This window comes from Spermophilus citellus, assembly GCF_964194105.1.
Source record: "Spermophilus citellus genome assembly, chromosome: X".
Taxonomy (NCBI): Eukaryota; Metazoa; Chordata; class Mammalia; order Rodentia; family Sciuridae; genus Spermophilus; species Spermophilus citellus.
The window spans coordinates 26776938-26803509 of record NC_138190.1 but is presented as its reverse complement, the minus strand read 5'-3'; the positions used below and the strand labels follow the sequence as shown (position 1 = coordinate 26803509).

The 26572-nt window shown below is 32.9% G+C and overlaps 1 protein-coding gene across 6 annotated transcripts in view; it reads left to right on the top strand.

Annotated features, from left to right (window-relative positions):
* Window positions 1-26572, top strand: part of DMD (dystrophin) — a gene marked incomplete at its 3' end in the record, with an annotated part of 2539585 nt that overhangs the window by 1032450 nt on the left and 1480563 nt on the right. For all 6 annotated transcript variants that reach the window (XM_081277777.1, XM_081277778.1, XM_081277780.1 and 3 more), the window contains 2 exons: window positions 19534-19635; window positions 19910-20017. In XM_081277777.1, coding sequence (XP_081133903.1) covers window positions 19534-19635; window positions 19910-20017 — 210 coding nt within the window. The remainder of the gene's footprint in view (window positions 1-19533; window positions 19636-19909; window positions 20018-26572) is intronic.

The following is a 26572-nucleotide window of genomic DNA, read 5'->3' as shown; positions in this document are numbered from 1 at the left end:
AAACACGTAGAAATGTAAATGAATATAAATGCATGTGAATTTGTGTATACAGATATTCCTCTGTGTCCATGGTTTCTGTTTCCATAGATTCAACCAACTCTGGATCATTTTTTTAATTGCATCTGTAATAAACATGTATACATATACAAACATTTTTTTGTTGTTGTTGGTATTAGGGAATGAATTCAGGGGCTTTCTACCACTGAGCACTTTCTATGTTTTCTTTTTTAACCAGGGATTTAACCCAGGTGCACTTAACTACTAAACCAAATCCCCAGGCCTTTTTATTTTTTTTTATTTGAGACACTGTCTTGCTAAGTTTCTTAGGCCTCCCTAAGTTGCTGAGGCAGGCTTTGAACTTGATATCCTCCTGCCTCAGCCTCCTAAGCCACTGGAATTACAGGCATACATCACATTCCTATGTTTTCTTTTGAAACATGGTTTTCCTAAGTTGTTGAGGCTGGTTTCAAACTTGAAATCTTCATGTTTCAGTCTCCTGAGTAGCTGGGATTACAGGGCTGTGCCACTGCACTAGTACAAACTTTTTCATATCATTGTCCCTTAAACAGCACAGTATAACAACTACTTATCTTATACTCTATATTATAAGGAATATAGGTAAATTTGAAAGTAAACAGGATGACACACATAAGTCATATGTATATACTGTACCATTTTATATATGGAATTTGATTAAGGGGGGCTGGTCCCAAACCTCCACAGATGATGAGGGATGAGTACACATGAGTGCATGTACATTCATATACATTTATATGCATTATATTTTACACATTATTTGTATACGTGTATATACACACACATGAGAGTTGTGCAAGTTTATGTGGGTACCAGCTTTATAATAAACAAGTTCGAGTAGGATGGTGTAGTAAATGAATTTGATATTAGACAATGATATGATGTGTGGACATAAGAACTGGTAGTTGTGTTATGTGTTGGTTTAAATAGAATATTTTTAAAAATATTTTTAAATTGTACTTGGACATAATACATTTATTTATTTTTATATGGTGCTGATGATCGAACCCAGTGCCTTGCACGTGTTAGGCAAATACTCTACTACAGAACCACAACCCCAGCCCCTAAATAGAATATTTTAAATGTCTAAGACTGGCACTATATTTTGACTGAGTTTTCTAGGATGGGAATGCATCCTGTGGAGAATGCAAGTGGAAACAGTTTTTCTTTAATTTTAAGAAAAACCTAAGCAGAGAGACTTGGTACATAAGCAGTATTGTTATGTTGAAAATGGCAAATTTTCTCTATACTTTAGAAGGTTTGCTATCAAAAATAGGCAGAAGTTGATAACTCTAAATGTCTTCTGGTCAGATTTCTTTTGTGCCCCATTTTCTTCTCTTTCATTCTTTTCTGAATATATCTGTGTGGAAGTCCAAAAGTCACTTGACACTCAGCAAGGTGAAACCTAACTCGTTGTGCCCTCTCTCTCTCTAAATCTGCTTCCTTTACTAAACTGTCCATTTATTGTTATACCATTAATGATGACATCTGTGCCAAAAACCTGAAATTTTCGAGACTCATCCCTAATCATTTCTCTTATGAGCCTTCTGCATATAAGATCACAATATTTCTGAGCTGTTTTTTTTTTCCACATTCATTATTTATCTTTGTTTTTGCCACCAATTCCCAACATAAAGCCAACATCAAAAGCCCCCTGGAAGTCCTTACCTCCATCCAACTCCCTTCGATTCAGAAATCAACGTAGGTTCTCCAGAGCATATTTAATAGTATCTCTTCTGCCTGAAGTTATGAGTAACTTTTCCCTCATCTACAATTTCAGGCCACCTTGACCTACAAGATTTTTTATTATCTGACTCCTTGCTCTCTCTAGACTTGTCTCCTGTTAGTCCTCTCATATCCTCAAACCTGCATTCTATTTTCACACTCTGTATATCACCACTGACTGTGTAAATACTACCCCTATTAATCAGAATGTTTTTCCTTGTAATGTCTACTCTAAAATCCCTACCACATATAGAAAGCTTGGATGTCATATTCCTCCATAAAGATTGCCATTCGACCTAGTAATGACCACTCTTATTCTGTCCATATACCCCAAATATACTTCTATTTTAGCATATATCATCCAATTATTATTGTCTGCTTTTCCCTATTAATAGAATCTACCTTTATTACATTTTTGAATAGAGTCCAGAGAATGATCAGTAATGCTTGATGGATGGCTGAATACATCAATGAGCATATGGATGATTGGATGCAATTCCAAGATGGAAGATTTGACTCAACAAAGGGAGAATTTTTATTGCAAGGGAGTTAAGAACAATAAATCTGGAAATATATTCTCACTGCTCTGTCATTTTATCTAAAATATATTATTTTAATTGGTACATAATAATTAGACACATTTATGAGGTACAGAATGATAATTTGATACATTTGATACGTGTATACAATGCATTATGACCAAATCAGTGTAACTTACATTTCCTTCCCCTTCAAAATTATCCTTTATGTTGGGAAGCCTTGAACTTCTCTTTTAGTTCTCTATAAAGTATATGATAAGTTGTTGTGAACCATAGTCACCCTACTATGCTGTATAACATTAGACATTTTTCTTCCATATTTGTTATGCATTATCCAATCTCGCTTTTCCCCTCTTTCCAGGCCTTGAGTGACTACAGCTTAACTCTGTGCTTTTATGAGCTCAAGATTTTTAGCTTCCACATCTGAATGAGAACATGTTTTTTTTAATCCCTGTGCCTACATTATTTTACTTATTTTCATTATACCAGAACATTCTTAGAGTAGAATTGGAGTTGTAGGAAATAGTGAACTTTTCTTCATTGATAACATTCAGCAGAAACAGAAATGTCACATGTTCAAGTATGTTTTAGAAGATATTCCATACTAAGTAGAAAGAGTTAATAACCTCCAAAGTCCTTTCCAAAACCAAATCATATACTAGTGGACTTCAAGAAAAAAAATGGTAATGCTGTCTAATGTATTAAGTAGAAGCATAAATTTCTTTCATTATGCAGATAACTTCAAATTAAAAGGCTTGATTTTCAAAATTACTTTAAGAAAAAACTCTCTAAAAGCAAAGGCAAAAGATAAAGAAGTTGAATGCTGTATACTGCCAATTATTTTTACCAACAATTATAATTATCAGAAGTGACAAAGTAAATCTAGAAATAGAAGAGTTCCAGACATTTAATGACATATTTTGCACATTGTTATCATTATTGTTAATACCATTTATAATTTTAACTGGTGAAGTATGTGAGCATTGTACGTATGACAAAAGAAATGTGCCATCTCAGTTAATCTGAAAATATTAAAATAAATGAACAATGAAAGTTGATTGGAAATAAAGTAGTATACCAAAGAGTATTTGTTCAGAAAGACTATATTTCTCATTTTCTATCATGACTTAAATGTGGAGAGCGTAACTGAAAGTATTTATAGTAAGTACTTGGGATAATATAGGGAAGGAGAAAAGTCTATAAAATGTTAAGCCCTATAGAATTAAGAAATAGAAATTATTTATGGAAAGGAACATGAATGAAGAAATATATTGATATTTTCATCTAGTTTATAATTTTGCATTTGGTGAATAAAATACATTTTAAAATTGTAACTTTTAAAAGTATATAAACAATCCACCAAGTCAAGTGCTGATAATTGCTGCCAATGAAGCACTACTTATCATTGTTAATGCTTTTATGATCTTATTATTTTGTGGTAGTTTTAAGTAATTTGTATGACATGCAGCTTCAGTATCACAAATGAGAAAGCCAGTACATGATGAAGTTACATTCAGGTTCATGTAGCTTGTAAAGTGACAGAGCTGGGACTGCTACACAGATCTGTGTGATACCTCAACCTGGGCTTTTTTCTAAGCTCTCAATTTCATGGGAGAAAATTACTATGTGACCCTGAGAAAATCGTGCAGTTTTTCTGAGTTTTGTTTTACCCAGAAGCAAAAGGGGGATAAGGAAACCTACTAAAAAAAGTAATGCAGTTTTATCTGTGAATTCAACTCTTACATGCACAAGTATGCTCTCTCTCTTTCACGCTTTTTATATATACCTATAACATACTATTGTGATAAGTATTTAATATTTTCCTCTTCTAGGACAACACTAATAGGGAAGCTACTGTACACATGTGGATATTTAGAACACTTGAACAATGGTTAGGGTATATGAGAATCTGCAGATTTAAGTTAATTTTAACTTTATAAAACTTGTACTTAATTCAACTATTAGAAAACTTTTGGGGCTGGGGAATAGCTCAGTTTGTAGAGACTTTGCCTTACGTACACAGGTCCTAAATTCAATCTCCAGCACCACACACACACACACCTTGTTTTGTACAGCTTAGATACATGGATTTAGTTTTAAAATGCAAATTTTATGTTGTCTAAATTAATTTTAAATATTTCTAATGAAAATTGAACATCAAAATCCAAAGGCTTTTAAGATTATTTTTTCCTTTTTTTGTTCTAATTAGTTATACATGACAGTAGAATGCCTTTTGACACAGCATACGTAAGTGGAGTATAACTTCTCATTCTTCTGGTTGTACATGGTGTAGAGTTACACAGGTCATGTAATAATATATGCACATAGGGTAGTAATATTTGCTTCATTCTACTATCATTCCTACACCCATACCCCCTCCCCTCCCTTTACTCCGCTCTCTAATCCAAAGTGCCTGTATTCCCCACCCATTACTGTGAATTAGCATCCACATATCAGAGAAAACATTCAGCTTTTGGTTCTTTGGGATTGGCTCATTTCACTTAGCATGATATTCTCCAGTTCCATCCATTTCCCGACAAATGCCATAATCTCCTTCATTTTTTAAAATATATATTTGTTTTTAGGTGTAGATGGACACAGCACAATGCTTTTATTTTTATGTGGTGCTGAAGATCAAACCCGAATCCCGCCCATGCTAGGCAAGCACTCTACTGCTGAGCCACAATCCCAGCCCCATAATTTCATTCTTTAAGGCTCAATAAGTCCATATATACCACAACTTCTTTATCCGTTCATCCATTGAAGGGTATCTAGGTTGATTGCATAGTTTAGCTATTGTGAATTGAACTGCTATAAATAGTGATGTGGCCATGTCACTCTAGTATGCTGATTTAAAGTTCTTTGGGTATAGACTGATGAATGGGATAGCTGGGTCAAATTGTGGTTCCATTCCAAGCTTTCTCAGGAATCCATACTGCTTTCCAGAGTGTTGCACCAATTTGCAGTCCTACCAGCAAGGTATGAGTGTACCTTTTTCCCCACATCCTCACCAATATTTATTGTTCCTTGTATTCTTGATAATTGCCATTCTGACTGGAGTGAGATGAAATCTCAGTGTAGTTTTGATTTGCATTTCTCTTATTGCTGGAGATGTTGAACTTTTTTTTATATATTTGTTGATGCATTGTACTTCTTCTATGAAGTGTCTGTTTAGTTCCTTAGCCCATTTGTTGATTGGGTTACTTGTTTTTGGTGTTATTTTTTTTAAGTTTTTATATCCCGGAGATTAACACTCTACCTATGGTGAGTGTGGTAAAGAGTTTCTCCCATTCTGTAGGCTCTCTCTTCACATTATTGGTTGTTTCCTTTGCTGTGAAGTAGCTTTTCAGTTTGATTCCATCCCACTACTTGATTCTTGATTTGACCTCTTGTGCTTTAGAAGTCTTGTTAATGAAGTCAGGTCCTAATTGGACATGGTGGAGATTTGGTACTACTTTTTCTTCTATTAGGTGCAGGGTCTCTGTTCTAGGGCTTAAGTCCTTGATCCACTTTGAGCTGTGTGCAGAGTGAGAGATAGGGGTTTAATTTCATTTTGCTACATGTGAATTTCCAGTTTCCCCAGCACCATTTGTTGACCAATGTATGTTTTTGGCACTTTTGTCTATTATGAGATAACTGTATCTTTGTGGGTTTGTCTCTGTGTGTTCTATTCTGTACCATTGGTCTATGTACCTGTTTTGGTGCGAAATCATGCTGTTTTTATTACTGTGACTCTGTAATATAATTTAATGTCTGGTATTATGATGCCCACTGCTTCACTTTTCTCACTAAGGATTTCTTTGGCTATTCTAGGTATCTTAATTTTCCAAATGAATTTCATAATTGCTTTTTTCTATATATATGAAGAGTGTCTTAATAGGAATTAACTTCAGATTGTATAGTGCTTTTGATAGTATAGCCATTTTGTCAATATCAATTCTGCCTATCCAAGAGCATGAGAGATCTTTACATTTTCTAAGATCCTTTTCAATTTCTTTTAGTGCTCTATAGATTTCATTGTAGAGGTCTTTCACCTCTTTTGTTAGATTTATTCTGAAATTTATTTTTGAAGCTATTTTGAATGGGGTAGTTTTCCTAGTTTCAGTGGATTCATCACTGAGGTATAGGAATGCATTTGATTTATGGGTGTAAATTTTAAGTCCTGCTAATGTGCTGAATTAATTTATCATTTCTTGAAGTTTTCTGGTGGAATTATTTTAGATCTTCAAAATATAGAGTCATGTCATTCGCAAATAGTGATAGTTTGAGTTCTTCTTTTCCTATTTGTATCCCTTTAATTTCTTTTATCTGTCTAATTGCTCTGGCTAGAGTTTCAAGGACGATGCGGAATAAATGTGGTGAAAGAGGGCATCCTGTCTTGTTCCAGTTCTTAGAGGGAATACTTTCAATTTTTTTCCATTTAGAATGATGTTGGACTTAGGGTTAGCATAGATAGCATTTACAATGTTGAAGTATGTTTCCACTATTCTTAGTTTTGAACATGAAGGGGTGCTATATTTTGTCAAATCCTTTTTATGAATCTATTGAGATGATCAAATGATTCTTGTCTTTAAATCTATTGATGTGATAAATTATGATTATTGATTTCCATATGTTGAACTAACCCTGCATCCCTGGGATGAACCCAGCTTGATCGTGGTGCACTATCTTTTTAATATGTTTTTGTATGCAATTTGCCAGAATTTTAAAGAATTTTTGTGTCTATGTTCATCAGGGATATTGGTCTGAAGTTTTCTTTCCTTGATGTGACTTTGTTTGGTTTTAGTATCAATGTGATACTAGCTTCTAGAATGATTCTATGGAAGGGTTCCCTCCTTTTCGTTTTCATAGAATAATTTGAGAAGTATTGGTCTTAATTTTTCTTTGGGATCTCTTCTGGGTTCCACTCCTGTGATAGGGAGAGCCACTTCTTAATGCCCTACATCACCTGAGGACACCAGGTTTCCTGTTTTCAGGTTCAGTCTCCAAATAATCTCTCTCACTCCACCCTTCTGAGTTCATGGCCAGATGTCTCTCTCTCAGCAAGTCCTGCAAGCAGTCATATTGGAGGGGTAGGGGTAGAGCCAAGTGGGTTTCTATGACCAGGTGTCCCCTGTATAAACTTCTCTCCATATTTGATTTTCTTCTGCTCACTTAGGCACATTTTATATCATGCAGTGTGTGTTTATTGGGCCTATATTTTGGGCCAAACTCAGGTTTGCCAGGAACCGGCTTCCTCAGCTCCTAGCTCTAGTTCTGAGGCTGCAAAATGGTTCCTTCCTTTTATCCTCTGCAAGCTGCCTGGAGAGATGGCGGCTTCTTTCCCTGCACAGGAATATTCACGCAGCATGTCCTTGTCCTTCAGGTTTATTGGGCAATTTCCTTGATCATTAAATGCTCCATACTCAGACAGGCCTTGGGCCTACCAAAAATGAGGGTTCTTTTAATTCTGTTATCCTTCTACTATGCTCATGGAGGGACCTCTCTGGCCTATGCTTTTGGCCTGGCCCTGGAAGTGGTTGTGCTGCTGGGGATTTTTTCTTTATTATATCCAACCTCCTGTGTTCCTGGTCTGCTTTGAATGTCCAGCTTTAAATTCCAGTAAAGTTCCCCACCCCCAACTTTTTTTTTTTTTTTGTTCACCCACCTTGCAAAGAAGCTGCCTGTCTCCTTTCTTGGTTTCATACCACAAAGCATCCAGGAAGGTGACCTCCTCTATTCTGCCATCGTGGATGACATCAAAATCCAAAGTTTTATAAGAATACAGTACATGCCAGATTTTGAAGAATTCCATTGATAGGTGACTTGTGGTGATTTTACTTATCCAGGTGGGTGTTGGATAGAGTTGAAATAACATCATCTCTAGATTTCTAGAGCTGACCTCAATCTTGATTTTATGACTTATTAATTGAGCAATAAGCTCTCTTATGCCCAATTTATCAAATGGACTCAGATATTAATAATTCCCACTATATAGAATTACAGGAGCAATATAAGCAAATACATTGGAACAATAATATTCATTTTTTTCTGAGCAATAATATTCTTTATGAGTATAAATTCTAATTCTAATACATTTAGAATTAGAATGTAATTCTTTTTGAAGAATTTCAAAACTTTTTGTCTCTGGGGAAAACTCTAAACATTATAATATGACCGTTTTTTAAAAAAGTATTTTTATTAAAATACCCAGAAAAGCACACATAATTATAGCTTAAAGACTTTTAACAAAGTTAACATACTCATGGTTCTATACATGAATAGTATGTTATTAGTAACTAATATATTCCTGTCAAACCTATTGTAGTAATAAGCTCTTTCCAATTCCTCACAGGCTACCTCTATCCAAATTGATGATACTTCAGATAAGTTTTGCTATGTTTTTAACTTAATGTGAATACATTTGTGTGGTATATATAGTTTTAGCTTGACTTTTTCACTCCTTTTATTCATGAAATTCATCTGTTGTATATGACATTAATTCATTAATTTTCATTGCTGAAACATATTATTTGTATGAATATATCACACTATAAATACTACTGTTAAGAAATTATGGATTGCCAGGTGCAGTGGCACACACCTGTAATCCCAGCAGCTTGGGAGGCTGATACAGGAGAGAATCGATAATCCAACGCCAGCCTTTAGCAACTGTGAGGCTCTAAGCAACTCAGTGAGACACTGTCTCTAGATAAAATACAAAATAAGGCTGGGGATGTGACTCAGTGATTGAGTACCCTTGAGTTCAATCCCAGTACAAAAAAAAAGAAACTTTGGATTTTTTCATGTTTGAAATCATTACAAACAATGCTGCTATTAATGAAAGTTATAGATATCTTTTTGTGAAAATGTATGACTTTATGTTGGGTATGTACTGAGGATTAGAATTTCTTGAGAGTTGGGCATGTGTGTATTTAGTATTATAGATATTTAAACAGATTTTTTTGCAAGTTGATTAACAAGTGTATACTCTCACTAGCAGCAAATAAAGTACAAATTGTCTCATAACTTATTCAATACTTGGTTGTTAGCTTTTCAAATTGAGTCCTTCTGTTGGGTATATAATGTTATCTCTTATTTTTCAATTGCATGTACTGATGACTAGTGATATTGAGCACTTGTTCATTTGTTTAGTGGCTATTCAATTGAACTAAATAGTCATTTCTCAAAATAAGACATTCAAATGGCCAACACTTTCATACTCTCGGTAGGAATGTAAATTAGTACAACCACTAAGGAGATTAGTTTGAAGCTATTTTTAAATACATATTCTGAATGCTAATCCTTTTTTTAGTTATTTACATTATAATTTCCTTATTTAATAGGTATTTTGCCCTTTTACTCCTTAATGATATGTTTTTAATAAATGGATGTTTAAATTTAATATGATATTCTGCATTTTAATATTTAATACTATGGTTAGTATATTTTTGCCCTGAGCTTTAAAATAAAAGTATCCTCTCTAAAATCATAAGGTAATGTACCATATTGCCATATGGGAAAATTATTACTATTCCTTTCATAATTACAATCCGCCCATTATGGCTGGTGTGTGGAAGAGGTGAATGTCCATATTTTCATATAGATCCAACTAAAACAACACTATTTATTGCAAATGCCAACTTTTTGCCAATGTTATGCAGGTCGCCTTTGATATAAATATAATACTCAAATGCTTATACATTCATGGCTCAAGTTATAGACTCTGATCATTTTAACTTGCCTGTTATCCTATCTTAGGCCAATATTATATCATTTAAGTTGCTATAGCTTTATAATGAATTTTTATATATGGCAGTGTTGTAAAAGAATAATTACAATAGACAATTAAATAGACAAGATTTTATTCAATACTAATGCAATATGGATCAAGACTCTTGCCATTTTGGAAAAACACTGAACTAATTTCTGTGGAACAAAATGCAGGAGTGATTTTAAGTGCTGAGCTGAGCAAATGGAGAAGTTCTGGAGAATATTAGGGGGTTGTATGATCCATAAGATTAGGCTGTGTTTGCTTATTTGTGTATACTGAAGTGAGGCTCCTACACTACTATAGAGACTAGAAGATAGATGTACTATGTTTCTCAATGACCATCTTTCAGAGATTGTGCTGAGGTCCTTGAGAATGGCATTCCTGAATTGTAGATTTTTATTTTTATTTATTTTTTTGCTTTCTAAGGCAGAGAATTAATTTATAATAGCAAGTTTTCTAAATCAGTGCCCTAAGAAAAGGGAGATCAGGGGCTTTAGTAAGAAAAAAAATATATAAGATTTAGTGATGCTAACTTGCCAAACTTCCCAAAATTCCCTGCTATGGTTTAAATTAAATTTTATTGAATTTGTGGACCAGTTTGTAGAGAATTAACATTTTTATCTTATCAAATCTTTAGATCCATGAATGTCAAATAGCTTTCCATTTATTTAGACCTTTACTTTCTCTCAATATTATATGTTTTCAAGGTAGAGAATCTTAGCCTTTTTTCAAGATATTTTCTAAGTATTATTGCAATTCTTATTAATGATATTTTTTAAGATTTCATTTTGTATTCGTTCTGATATGGAGATATGCTTTTGATTTTTTTTTCTTGTTCTTGTATTCAAAACTATATGAACTTTACTTATTAATTTGAATAGTTTATTTGATGTATCTATACAGCTTGTGAATTAGTTTTATTTCTCCCTGCCAGTCATTATTCATGTTATTAATTTTCCTCACCTTATTACACTGTGTACATTCTCTAGTACAATTGGATTATTGTGAACATTTGTTTCTCAATTTAGGATTCAGGAATAAGTTTTTTAATCAGTCCCCATTAAGAGTATTTCCTATAAGTTTATTGTAGATGGCTTTCATTCCTAATATTCTAGAAAGGTTTTATTATAACTGCTGAATTTTATCAAATGTTTTTTCTGGATCACTTGATATTAGTTTTTTTTTTCATTATTGTGTTAATATATCAAAACAGACAATTGCTTAATTTTTTGATACTAAAATACCCTAATTCCAAAAAAAAACCCAATCCTGAATGAGATGTCTAATTTCTTTAAGTATTGCTTAGTTTTCTTTGCTAATGTTCAATATTGATTTAGTTTTCCCATTATTTCCATGAAAGTGGTTGACCTGTATGTTCCTTTCTTATAATATGCTTCCTAAGTTTAAGTATCTGATTGAGCAGGTTTAGGGATTTGCCTAATCCTGGATTACACAAATAGTAGTTTCAAATGAAAATTTGACATTCTAATTGACATATAAATTCCCATTTTATTTGTATTTTTTCATTTTTTTAAAAATTGATTTTCAAGATTTCCATTTGTCAGTTTCAGTAGTTTACATCTTTCTAGGAATTGGTCTAGTGCATCAAAAAATTGCAACCATATTCATATAAAGTTCATTTGGTACACATGATATCTAATAATATATTATTAATATTTGAAATTGAGGAGATGTGATATAAAACGAGGGATTTCTAACTTCTCTTATAAAAGTTGGTGCTCTGATTTTTGCCCTTTTTTCCCCCACATATTAACCTCAGTAGAAATCGGGTAACTCTACACTTTTAGCCATAATCTCTTTCACTACCCATTCACTTATTTTTAATCTATTTAATGGATTTTATTATGCATAAACATTATAATTTGGGATTTTGTAGATGGATATTTCCAATGCCAAGAGTTAGAATGCTACATAGAGGGATATCTGTTCTCCATGCATTTTCTTTCAGTTAATAGATGTATTAGAACATGGTCCTGATTTAAAAATTAATAGTCTGGGCTGGGGATGTGGCTCAAGCAGTAGTGTGCTCGCCTGGCATGCGCGGGGAGCTGGGTTCGATTCTCAGCACCACATAAAAATAAAATAAAGATGTTGTGTCCACCAAAAAATAAAAAATAAAAAAAGTTCTCTCTCTAAAAATCTTAATAGTGACAAATTTCTAATATGTTGCTTCAGTTAACAGTTTATAAAAACATGCAAAATTGATAACAAAAGGCTTATAGATGGCTATTAAAATATGAAAACACTGTAATTTTAGTGTCCTGCAGAAATATTTCACTGTGTTCTATATTAAAATTCCATAAAGTTTCAGAATTTTTACATATGGAGGAAATTCTTATTTTTCTGTCAACTGAACTATAAATCCTTACCAATCACACCCATTAATCAGTTTTCAGAGAACTTTCATATTTGTTGACTTCTCTGATCCTTGTAATGCCCTAACCTTGAGGGTTATTATCTTCATTTTATTAGGGGAACATGAACATGTGCCAAGATTAAGAGTTTATTGACAACTGTTAAAAAGTTGGAAAACAGAATAGCTAGGGCAAGATTTCAGGCAGTCTATACTTTAAGACTGGGGATGTGTAAATCAGCAGATTCAAAGATTCTCCTGTATGGTTAATGGCCATGGTAAATTTTCAAGATTTGGAATCTCAGATGTTGAGTATAGAACTTCAAAAGTAATCTTTGCTTCCTATAGGTTTTCCAATTCATCATATATGATTGGTAGGTGTGTAGGTAAGTCATGAAGTAAGAGAAAGTGTTCCAATGGAATAATTGGGAAACAGTTACAGTGATGGAATTCAAATTTTAGATATTCATGCACTTCTTCTAAATTCATGTATTACTCTATTAGACTTTATTAATCTCAAGGGTTAGCAGCCTACCTCAAGGAGTCTAGAGCTTGTGAGGCATAAAACCATAAGGAACAGTAAAACCTCAGACTGTCAAAGAATTCCTGGCAATGTGATGAATGCTGGAAAGGACACTGTCTGCTGAACTGCTCCTAGGACTCCACCTGCTCTTTATTTTCTGGTATCCCAATTGAGTAGACTGGAGGGAGCTGGGAACTACAGTTTATTAAGCTACCAAATCACATTAAGTAATAGCCTACAAATAACAGCAATGGCAACAACAAAAGGGCCTTTCCATATTTATTCATTAGCACTTTATAAACTATTAAAAATAATATGGGGGCTGGGGTTGTGGCTCAGCAGTAGAGCGCTTGTCTTGCATGTGCAGGACCTGGGATCGATCCTCAGTACCACGTAAAAAACAAAACAAAACAACAACAACAACAACAACAAAAACCAAATGACTGAAATAAAGGTATTGTGTCCAAGTATAAACTAAATATTAAAAAAATAATATGGAATTGACTGAAAGATCACAGAAGAACATGCTTCTTCAACTTAAAAATCTCACTACATTTTCAGCATACTCACCATGGCAGAATTTCATTAATAAATCAGACAGTCATATTTGCTTTTTAAAAAATAAATCCTAACAGGGATGGGGCTGTAGCTCAGTAGCAGAGTGATTGCCTAGCATGCATGAGGCATTGGGGTTCAATCCTTAGGACTGCATAAAAAACTAAATAAGGACATGCTGTCCATCTACAACTATAAAAATAAAATAAAATAAATAAATCCTGACAAAGAACATACATTCTTTATCTAGAAGTGAAATAATTTTATGATTTTTTCTTATTGTACTTAATATGGAACTATGATGTCAAATATGATTTCAGATCAAATTATAATAAGATTCAAATTTTTATGAACTGGGTCTAGATAAAATATTTAGTAAAATATATTCAAACTTCTATAATAAGAACAGCTATATATAAAAAACTCAAAAGGGATTCAACACCTATACATCTTGCTGTGGATTATGTAGCAGAAATTAGAAGGCATAACTTTTATGTCAAATGCCCTGCTTAGTAAATGGCATCATGAAAGAGCATGGGCCTGTAGTCATATTAGATCTGAAGTTGAATCTCAGATACTCAATACTGTGGGCTTAGACAAGTTAGTTAACCCATCAAATGTAACTTTGCTCATCTGAAAAATACACCTTTAGAAGTAAGATCACACAGTTCTTGAGTTCACTTAGGAGATATAACAGTTGAAGAAGCATGTTCTTCTGTTCCCTTTCAGACAATTCCATATATTATTTATTTTTTATATTTTAAACAAAAATAAGAATGATACTTTCTGAGAATCCCTCGGTACTTTTTTTTCCCAATACATTGAAATAACGTTTTTTTCTCTCACTAGATCACATGTTATTGAAGCTATAAGGCCTGCAAATTTATAGTATGTTGCTTCAGTTAACAGTTTATAAAAACATGCAAAATTGATAACAAACTTACAAATTGGCTAAACATTAGTTTGTAGGACTCTGCCACTTAAGATATCTTCTCTCATCATGCAGTTTATTTTCTTTAAGTTACTTGATATGATTTCCATTTCACTACTGGTAAAATGAAGTTGCATATGCCTTTTAACTTCATGTTTATAATGTAAGAAAGAACCAAAACTGTTTTTCAGAAGGCCCATTACACATAAAATTCATTTGTCTGGGAAGTATAGTATTGGTCTGAAACTGCCATAAAATGAGCTGGACTGTTCCTTGCTGCTTCCCTCTTTTATCAACTCCACTGTGTGCTTCATTGTGTGGCCCACAGTACATAATTGTTTTTCATTAGTGGACATATGCCCAGGAAAAATTTATTTCTTAATGTCAATCCTGATGACAAAATTTGGTCTCATATTCTATGAGACTTATATAAATTCAAGGATCACTGTACTTCAGTTTTACCTTCCACGTTTGTCAAACTTTCTTCAGTTGCCCTTATCCAAATGTACTTTTGGTAGACATTTTTCATGTTTACCTTGAAAGCTCAACTCAATCAAAGTAATTCAGATAAGAAATGTTTGGCATGGATAGTGATATGGGATATGAATTAAATGGGAGGGAAAAAATCCTCTCCATTGTGGATCTGAGCATGGATAATGGAGTTGTGATTTAGTCCATGAATATTTGTTAGAGTAAATGATGTGACCTTTAGCTCCTCTTACTGTTGAGCCAAAATGAGAATATAAATAAAAATTATTTTTTCTTATCACCTTGAGAGATGTTATAAATCACTAATTTTGCATTTATGCTTATAATATCTACTTAGCTCTACAAAAGTATGCATTATTTCCTTAAACTTAAGAACTCAGAAAGCATTGAGTAAATGCACATTTTTTTTCCCCTCTAGACAGTTATAATCCTAATGTAGTTGTTCTTCTGACACAGGCAAGTATTATATGTTTTCCCTTGTGTAGAACCTAGGAGGTAAACAACATGAAAACAGAAGGGAGTCTATTAGAGGAAAAGGGGGTGGGGGACGGGGGAGTGGAAAGGGGATAGATAGGATTAAAGTATCTTATATGCATGTACAAATATACTGCAATAAAACTAATATTCCATATAACAAAATGCACTAATGCATTTTTAAATTGAGCTTTTTGTCAGTCCCATTAAATATAATTATTTATACTTGTCTAACAATTTGGGTGTTCATTTAATGATAGGAACCAGCATCTTTGAGGGAATCTAGAGGTGAATGATAATCTTCCCATTGCTTAGCTTCATTCTTTGTAATTCAAATGAAGGCCAATACTTTTATGCAATAAAAAGAAATCCATTAATTCAAACAGTATGTACATATATGATTATACTTATATGTATAGCATGTAAGCAAGCAATTCCTAATTCACTCATCTAATTACACTGAGACCAGTAAAAAGCATTGCCCACATTGCAACAGAAGTGACTTAGATTTGATTCATTTAGAGTTTTCTGAGAACAAGATAGGTTTAAGTAATGGAATGTGTTTTTGAAGGAAAAATATTTAAATATATTGGGAGATGAAATATCTTTTAGGCTTAATAAGTGCTTTTTGTTTTATAAATCCAAATTGTTTTTAATTTCTTTTAGTTGCATGTAACATTAGGATTCATTTTGAAATATCTATAAAAGCCTTGGATAACATTTGCTCTAATTCAGTCCCCAGTACTTCCCCTTTCCCTCCCCTTCTCCATTCCCCTGGTCCCTTCCCTCTACTCTACTGATCATTTTGCTCTTGTAATTTTACTTTTTAGTTAGTGTCTTGTGGATATACGTGATGGTGAGATTCACTGTGGTGTATTCCTATATGTACATAGAAAAGTTGGGTCAGATTCATTCCACTGTTCTTCCCTATTCTATCCTTTCTCCCTCCTCCTCAATCCCCTTCATGTAGTCCACTGATCTTTATTCTATTTTTGATGGGCCCTTCATTTTCTTTTCTCTTTTTTACAGGCAAAAAGAGTAAATGACCATTGGCATTTATTGGAAGATTTGATTTTAAACATGTTCAAACAAAATGTAAAAAATCACAATACTTACATAACTTCTTCAAGTTAAGAACACTTTTCAATACATGATCTTTTTTATTATTTATGTCAGTTCTTATAAGATATTGGTATTTTCTTTAATAGACTTAATAATTTGGCTCTAAGTTTCTTCCAGAAGAGCCTTTTTCAGATATGACTTCTGTATTAGTTTGTAATTGCTGCCATAACAAATACCAGACTGGGTAGCTGAAACAATAGAATTTTATTTTCTCAATTTTCTGAGTATTAGGAAGTCCAATATCAAACCTACTGACTCAATTGATGTCTTTTGAGTCTTTTCTCCTTGACGTGTAAATGGCTACCTTCTTCCTGTGTCCTCATGTGGTCATGTGGTCTCTCCTTTACGTACTTATTCCTGGTATTTGTATCCAAATTTTATTCTCTTAAAAGGCCACCAGTAAAACTGGATTAGAGACTACCCCAATGGCTTCAATTTTAGACCTTCAAAGAAGGCATTAGCTCTGAATATGATTTCATTTGAGGTACTGGGTTGGGTGTAGTGCTTCACCAGTAGTTTTGGGGAATACAATTAAACTCACATAATTATTTTGTTCATATTTGGCACATGTAGGTTTTTTTCACATAGATATTTGAATAAATTTCATGATTGATGAGTGAGCAAATTAGAATCTATCATGAACTAAAGATAAATATTGGCCAACTCATACCAGGTTCAATGAATTATCAAAATTTGAGTCATTATTTGGATACAAAGGACACTTTAATGACATTCTTAAAATAGTGGCTTAAGTAGGTTAATCATATATCTAAAATACTTAATCATTAGTGGTATAGTATTTATAATGGAAAACACGATAGTATACAATGCATCACATTAAAACATTTTATAATTTTAGCTGGCTATGGTGGCATATGTCTATAATCCCAGCAATTCTAAAGATTAAAACAGGAGGATCAAAAATTCAAGGTCAGCCTCAGCAAATTAGTGAGACTCTTAGCAACTTAGTAAGACCCTGTCTCAAAGTAAAAGGAATAAAAATGACTGGAGATGTAGCTAATTTCATTGATTTAAGTTGGCTTATCAATCCTCGGTACCAAAAATTATATATTTTAGAAATTTTTAAAAAATTACTTTAAGTAATCTAGAATATGAGGGGTTTTATTTGGATTTGTAGAATCCTACAAATTTTTCTAATAACATTAATAAATTATAATTTTTCAGCAGTAGGATCACACACTTCAGTTTACCTTTGTTTTTTGCAGCAATACATAGGTGCTCTATGAATTTAAGTCTCCATTTTCTTTCATTTATAAATGCTATAGTTCCTTTGCCCTTCCCCACCTTTATTACCATCTTTATAGGGCTATAGCAAATATACCATGTTTTGACCTTTTATAACTATACAATCTAATAAGAAAGATGGTATAGTTTATAGCTAAGGCATAAGGTTTTCTGTTTGAAGTTATTTTTTTCACAACTAATCTATGAAGCATTATGTTACATGAATCAGTGTATCTGATACATATATAAACTGTTACTAGATTTCACTAAAAGAACTTAAAATATATATTAGGATAAAACCAATTTATTTGTTTGTAATAATTAAATGGTAATATTTTTAAGCTCATTGATTTAAGTTGGCTCATTTCCTGAGGGTGTCTTGCATTTCTATTTCAATGTTATGGTTTTTGTCATAACCTAATGTAATTCAAAAGGAGTTGAGTAGAGAATGAAACTATAAAAAATAAGAAAATCAGTCACATTATGCTGAAAGCAATAACATTTTTATTGACACTTCTGAAGAAAATCTGAAAACTCACTTCTGACTGAGATGCATATGAGTACATGATCATTTTAATATTGTAGTAAAATGTTTATTGCCTACTGTTTACTCATGCGTGGGATTTCCTCTTTGAAGTAGTAGTAGATTAAACAGTGTAAAAAATTATGGAGATATCCAAGTTACCTAAGAATAGATGGATTTTTTTCATAACTCTAATTACATTTGCATTGTTTGAATCCCATAATAATATCTTCTAAATGAATTGATCCAAATATGCAACATCAAGATAAGTAGAAACTTGTGAGGCTTATTTTAGATACTGGATATATTTTCCAAAATATGAGTTGTAAACACTTTTATTTTAGTATTGATTCCATACAAAATAAAGCATTCCACATATTGTGATACCTCTATCTTTAAAGATCCAACAGCGATGAGACATTAATTCTCTTTATATAAAAAAAATCATAAAAGTTTGAAATTTTAGGCTCTGAAGTGCATAATAAAGGAGTGCAAGTAAATGACATACTTTTTTGTCTTTCAAACATGCCCTGTGCATTAAAATCATTATAGTATATATTTCTGACCAAAAAGCATTTGTATTTGGTTTATGTTATACATTAAATTACTGTGTACACTTAGAAATTAGTGACATGCTAAAGGTATGGAGTTCCTATTCAGGGACTATTATAATTTTATCTCAATGTTTTTGAGATAGCACATTTCATAGTCTGTAAGAATATAGATAATTTAAACTTTATATGGTAATATTCTAATTATGCAGAATTTAAATAAGAGTCCTTTTAAGGTCTTTAATAGTCAGACTTTTATTCTTTGGAGCATTTTTTCAGACCTAAGGAATATACAGAGTTTATATGTTCTCATTGGAAAATCCCCTTCATGTTTTTAGCATTGACACATAATAGTTGTACATCTTTATGGGGTATAGTATTGTTTTGGTACATATATTGTGTATTGACATTATATAATTTTATATTTATATCTTTGCTAATGTATTGTTGAGATGGTGGTATAACTACTTCAGACTGCTTGTAAATTGCTTTTCAAGGAAAGGTGAAAGACTGATATAATCTGAAAGGCACATTGCTTACCTAATTCAAAGCAGAAGCAGAAAGGGTGTTATTTAAAATCCCCATTATACATAGGAGACTCAAAATTGAATACTTTGTCAAATCATTTATGCCATTTTTAATGAAATTCAGTTAAAAATTGTTTACTGATGTGTTCCGTCCTCTCTTCCCCAGGTACTAGGAGATCGATGGGCAAATATCTGTAGGTGGACAGAAGATCGCTGGGTTCTTTTACAAGACATTCTTCTAAAATGGCAGCGTTTTACAGAAGAACAGGTGAGTTATGTGGAAATCATGGCAGTTAAAGACATGGAGAGGTATTAATTTGAAAAACAAAAAGGTCTATTTTTTTTAGAGAGAGAGTAAGAGAATTTTAATATTTATTTATTTTTAATTCTCGGTGGGCACAACATCTTTGTTGGTATGTGGTGCTGAGGATCGAACCCGGGCCGCACGCATGCCAGGCGAGTGCGCTACCACTTGAGCCACATCCCCAGCCCAAGAAGGTCTATTTTTAATAATTATTTTTCTTCTCTGAAATTTCTTTCAGTGCCTTTTTAGTGCGTGGCTTTCAGAAAAAGAAGATGCAATGAACAAGATTCAAACAACTGGTTTTAAGGATCAAAATGAAATGTTATCAAGTCTTCAAAAAATGGCTGTATGTATATTTTAGCCTTCAGTAGTCTTTTTAAAAGCTTCATAGTATATTATTACCCTTTTTTTTGGTATTTTCTATCAAGTCTGAAAGGAAATGTGCATCTTTTTTGCTTAGTCTATTCAAAGATGGCATATGTTACTATTTAAAATGGGGAAATCTGTACATAGATTTTCACATTTGCTTTTCAAACAAAATTGTGCTCATGAAAAAATAAGTATACCTATAATAAAACTTTATTTAAAACATAAAAAGTAATACTAAGAAGTATTTGTGAGCTAAGAGTTCTAAGCATCATCATTGTAAACTGATAAAGTTCATACTCAGAGTAATATACAAGAAGTATAAGAGATGATTATTATCACATTCATGGGTTAAACCTTATTTTGACCAAAAAGGATAATCAAATGACATTCATTATATGTACCTCACGTGTTTTGAGAAATGATATGACATTGGCAGTAACATGACTCCAGGGAAACCTCCATTGACACATCTGGTTTCAGTTGAACAAGATTAAAAAAAGTAGAACTCTACAACTTCTTGATCTTTTGGAATTTTATTTCTTTCCAGGAAAGGAGAGGTCGATCTAATATTAGGAACTTAAATTACTAAGTAGAATATTCTAAATTAGAATTTATTTACATTTTAGATACATCAATTTTGTGAAATGCTAACTTGTTATTAGCTACTTAAGAAACAAAATTCTATTATAATAGTTCATGATTTTACCTAAATTAATATACTTTTATTTGTATTGATATTAGATATTATACTTATATTGATGCTTGGATAATTTCTTTAAAGCTAAACTTAAATAAATTTCCCTGGTTATTTTAAATATGTGACTTTTACCAAATATTTATTTGCATTATATTTTTTTGTTCCATATGTACTAATACTCATTGGGCATTTAATTTAAAATAGTACGAGTTAGCTTTTACATAAATCATGGGTCAAAGAATAGATGCTTTTGAAGTGATGCAATGCCTCTGGAGTTCAGAAAAGTAGTTTATGTAGTGGAAGATAAGTAAAAAAATGTTAGATATATTTAAAAATTTCTTCATCAACTGATGGGGACCATTGAGAGACTGAAACAATCATTTAACCTTTTGTAATACTCTTTGGTAGTAATATTTCTGGTAGTAAGGAGATTAATTAGAAGTTTTGAACTAAGTAGCACTGTGAGTGAGATAAGAAAGGAGACATGACAAATGTTGATAGAATGAATAAAACTTACCATAAGAGAGATCAAAAATGATACCTATACTTCTAAATTGGGTGATTGGAGTCCTAGAAAGGTTAGTAAACTTAAGAGGAAAATGGATGAGAAATATTTGGAAGGCAAAAATGATAATTATTTGAGTTTTGATAATATTGAGTCCAAAATGTCTTCGGGACATCCAAGTGAAACATTCATTTCTTTAGCCAACTGGGGATATATATATATATATATATATAATCAGACTCTCAATAATGAATTCATAACTAGATAACTAGGGAGAATTTTATAGAGTGACACAATAATTAAGAGGGACAAAAACTGAGGGTGCTTCTCAGTTCGGAAAGAAGGGACAGAGGACAAGAAGCTCAGAAAGTAGATTATAATTCATGGTACAAGAGGGAGGAAAAGAGTGGTATTACAAAATGAGAATATTTTACACAGGTTGAGAGTAGTACACACTGTCATATGCCACAGAGAAGAAAATATAAATTCAGGGACAATTTTTAGCATATCTAGGGGAAAGGATAGTTGGGCTACATATCCTTAAAATATGGATTTTTTTTTTTGAGAGAGAGGGGGTGGGGGGGGAGGAGAGAGAGAAAGAGAATATGAGAATTTTTTAAATATTTTATTTTTTTAGTTTCGGCAGACACAACATCTTTGTTTGTATGTGGTGCTGAGGATCGAACCCGGGCCGCACGCATGCCAGGCGAGCGCGCTACCGCTTGAGCCACATCCCCAGCCCTAGAATATGGAATTTTGGCAAATATTATTCTTCTTGAGCAATATATGGATCCTTTAAGTCAATATTATGGTGAACACTGATTATCAACATATAGTCATGCTGTCTAACTCAGAACCAAGCTATACTGCTGTTCAAATGCAGAACCATAGTTAATCATAATGGAAATGTAAAAGCCTCATTCAGTTGTAGTCTCGATTAATATAGGCACTCTGTCCCTTTGTTTACAATTGTATCCTTAATGTTAAGAATGGTGACTTACACAAAGTAAACCTTCAAGAAATATTTACTTGATAGAACCTGTCAGGGAAACCTCATCTTCACAAGAGAGAGAGATCAAGAAATACACAATGGGCAGACTTTTTAAAAGGCAACACTTAGTTGTTCTTCCAGTTAACTATTGCTGTGTAAGAGATACTTTAAAAGTTTTAGCTTAAAATGAACTTTTTATTATGTTCATGGATTTTGTTGGTCAGTAATTTAGAGGACATATAGAGAGAATGGCTCATCTTTGTTTCACAATTGTGGGACTTGACTGGAATGCCTACATGACTGGACTCTAGAATCTTCTGAAAGTGTTCATTCACTCATACCATCAGGCTCCTGTGTTGGATGCTTTGACTTCTGGAGCTGCTCACCAAAACATGTTCCCTTGGACTTCTCATGTTGTTTGGCCATATCACAGCATGGAGGCCTTAAATTAGTTAGAATTCACAAATGGAGACTAAGGACTCAAAGCAGCATTATTTCTGTAAACCAAACTTAAACTTCATATAGTGTTAATACTACCATACTCTTCTGGTAGAAATAAACATAAGCCTGCTTAGATTCAAGGGAGAGGAAATAGTATTCCATATCTTCATGGAGGAGCACCAAGGTCAAATCATAGTAGAGAATCTTGAACAATTTAAAAAAAAAAACCATATCTGGAAAATACCACATGCTAAAAACATTTTGTGATAATAAATTCATAATTTCACTACATAGTGCAGGTTGCTATGTAAATCATTGATTAAATTTACCAATCAAGAATGTTGTTCTTAGGAAGCAACATATTGACAAAATCCAATTATAGTAAAACTAGAAGGAACTTTGAAAATGATCTAGCTTATCTCTGATCCAATTACAAGTCTAAAGTTCCTTGGGATCAGCTACTCAGGTTATGTTTAAAGAGGAAAATGAGGTCCAGAAAGAAACATATGGCATATACTAGTTATTATATAACATTAGTAGCAGAGTTAAAAGGAGCACTAAGACATCCAGATTCTAGCCCAGGCCTTTCAACCCATTTTAAAACTCCTCATATCATTTGATTTCTTAGAAAAAATTAACCGCAATTGAGAACTCTCATTTCTAACAATCATGTGCCACTATTTGGACATTTTTACTACTAAAAGATTTTGTCATCCTCGGAACCATGAAGAGTCTCTCTTAGCAAAATCTCAATAATTTTTCAATATGATTAAAATTCACACTATGTCACCTTAGTTGTGAACAAAGTAAAAATATGTTTTGTATAAGTCTTACCATTTGATAGTTAAGCCAATTAACAAAACCTGACAGCTGGTCTAGAATTTGAGGTAAAATTCCCCTGCTGACTCAGGCAGTGAATAAGAATTTAATGTTCATTAAAATATGTCACAGTCTAAGACCCAAAACAGGTACCATCTGTCACTCATTTCTACTATATACCTGGGTATAGATACAGTAGCTAAAACTCTTTTATTTACGATCAGAGTAATTTGTTTTAAAATATTATTATTAATAACCCATGGGATTGCCTCCTATTTTTCACTAGGAATGTGAGGTAAGGAATTTGATATTCCATTTCTTCTAGATCTGTGGGATTCATATCCATGGCATGTGGATCTATTATTTTTATGATTAGATCTATTTTTGGGGGGTGTAAAGGAGACAAAGGAGAAAAGAAACTTTGGCCTTTACGAGGTGAATTAGAAGACTTACAGAAACATGTAAGTTATGGGAAGACCCAAATGCAGAATACATCTGTTTCTGGAGAATGTTGGTATTGCTAAAGAAGGATAACTCTGGGGAAGCATGGTGATCTAGGAAAGATAAAACAGATAATAATATTAAACACATAAAGAATTATTTCCAGTGTAATAAAAATATGTCTTGGCACTATTCTCTGAGGCATACTACTTATAATAATAGAGTGAAGGTTTCCTGGGTCTTTTGTAAGTATACATTATTTTATTCACTTCAATTAATCTTCTAAACTTGACCAGAAAGAACTTGTCTATTTTTGTCTTATTGAACAAGTTATCTTTCTCTTCTTTATCTCCTACTGACCCAGTCTGATTTATTAACTGTAGCTTCCTTCCTTCTATGTAAGGGCTATGACAATACTGTACTCTTCACTGGCTGTGGAATCAAGTGACAGGGTTAGAGTGCTTATGGGAATTCAACAAGTCCCTGTTGATAATGCTCATTTCCTGTAATGGCCTTCAAAGAATTTATACACATAGAATCAGTGTTTTATAAAGTGTGATCCCCAGACCAGCAGCATAAACATTACCTGGAAACTTATGAGAAATGCAAATTTGTTTGCATACAAAAACATTTTAAAAAAAGATAGTGTGTGATGATCAAATGGGGTTCATCCCACGGATGCAAGTTTGGTTCAACATACGGAAATCAATAAATGTAATTCCTCACATCAATAGACTTTAAAGACAAGAATCATATGATCATCTCAATAGATATAGAAAAAGCATTTGACAAAATACAGCATACTTTCATGTTAAAAACACTATAGAAACTAGGGATAGTAGGAACATACCTCAACATTGTAAAAGCTATCTGTGCTAAATCCAAGGCCAATATCATTCTAAATGGAGAAAAAATGGAATTATTCCCTCTAAAAACGGCAACAAGACAGTTCCCCACTTCTATTCAACATAGTTCTTAAAACTCTAGCCAGAGCATTTAGACAAAAGAAATTAAAGGGATATGAACAGGAAAAGAAGAACTCAAACTATCATTATTTACTGATGACATGCTTCTATATTTAGAGGATCCAAAAAATTTCACCAGAAAACTTCTAGAATTAATAAATGAATTTAGCAAAGTAGCAGGATATAAAATCAATACCCATAAATCAAATACATTTCTATACATCAGTAATGAAAGAGAATTTAGGAAAGCTATCCCATTCACAATAGCCTCAAAAAATACTTAGGAATTAATCTAACAAAAGAAGGGAAATACTTCTATGACAAAAACTATAGAAAACTAAAGAATTGAAGGAAACCTCAGAAGATAGAAAGACCTCCTATGTTCTTGGATAGGAAGAATAAATAGTCAAAATGACCATACTACCAAAAGTGTTATACAGATTTAATGCAATGCCAATTAAAATCCCAACAACATTCCTCATAAAATAGAAAAAGCAATCTTTAAATTCATTTGGAAAAATAAAAGACCAGAATATCCAGAGCCATCCTCAGCAAGAAGAGTGAAGCAGAAGGCATCACAATACCAGATCTTGCACTATAACATAGTGCTATAGTAACAAAAATGGCATGGGAGAGTAGAAGACACAGAGACAAACCCACATAGATATAATTATCTCATACTACACAAACGTGCTAAAAATATACATTAGAGAAAAGATTGCCTCTTCAACAAATAGTGCTGGGAAAAATTAGAAATCCATATGCAGCAAAATAAAATTAAACCCCTATATCTCACCATGCACAAAACTCAACTCAGTGGATCAAGGTCCTAGGAATTAGTCCAGAGATCCTGTGCCTAATAGAAGACAAAATAGGCCCAAATCTTCATATTGGATTAGGTCCTGACTTCCTTAACATGACACCTAAAATGTCAAGAATCAATAAATGGGATGGGTTCAAACTAAAAAGCTGCTTATTAGCAAAGGAAACAATCAAGAATATAAAAAGAAAGCATACAGAGTGGGAGAAAATCTTTACCACAAGCACATCAGATACAGCACTTATCTCCAGGATATATAAAGAACTCAAAAAACTTATCACCATAAAAACAAACAACCCAATTAATAAATGGTCTAAGGAACTGAACAGATGCTTTTCAGGTGATATACAGATGATCAAAAAATATATGAAAATATGTTCAACATCTCCAGCAATAAAAGAAATGCAAATCAACACTAAGATTTCATCTCACTACAGTCAGAATGGCAGTTTTTAAGAATACAAGCAACGATAAGTGTTGGTAAGGATGTGGAAGAAAAGGTACACTCATACATTTCTGGTGGGACTACAAATTGGTGCAAACACTCTGGAAAGCAGTATGGAGATTCCTCAGAAAACTTGGAATGGAACCACCATCTGATCCAGCTACCCCACTCCTCTGTCTGTAACCAAAGGACTCAAAATCAGCATATTACAATGACACAGCCACTTCAATGTTTATAGCAGCTTAATTTACAATAGCTAAACTATGGAACCAACCTAGATACCCTTCAATGGATGAATGGATAAGGAAACTGATATGTATACACAATGGACTATTACTCAGCATTATAAGAGAATAAATTTATGGCCTTTTCAGGTAAATGGATGGAGTTTGAGAATATTATGCTAAG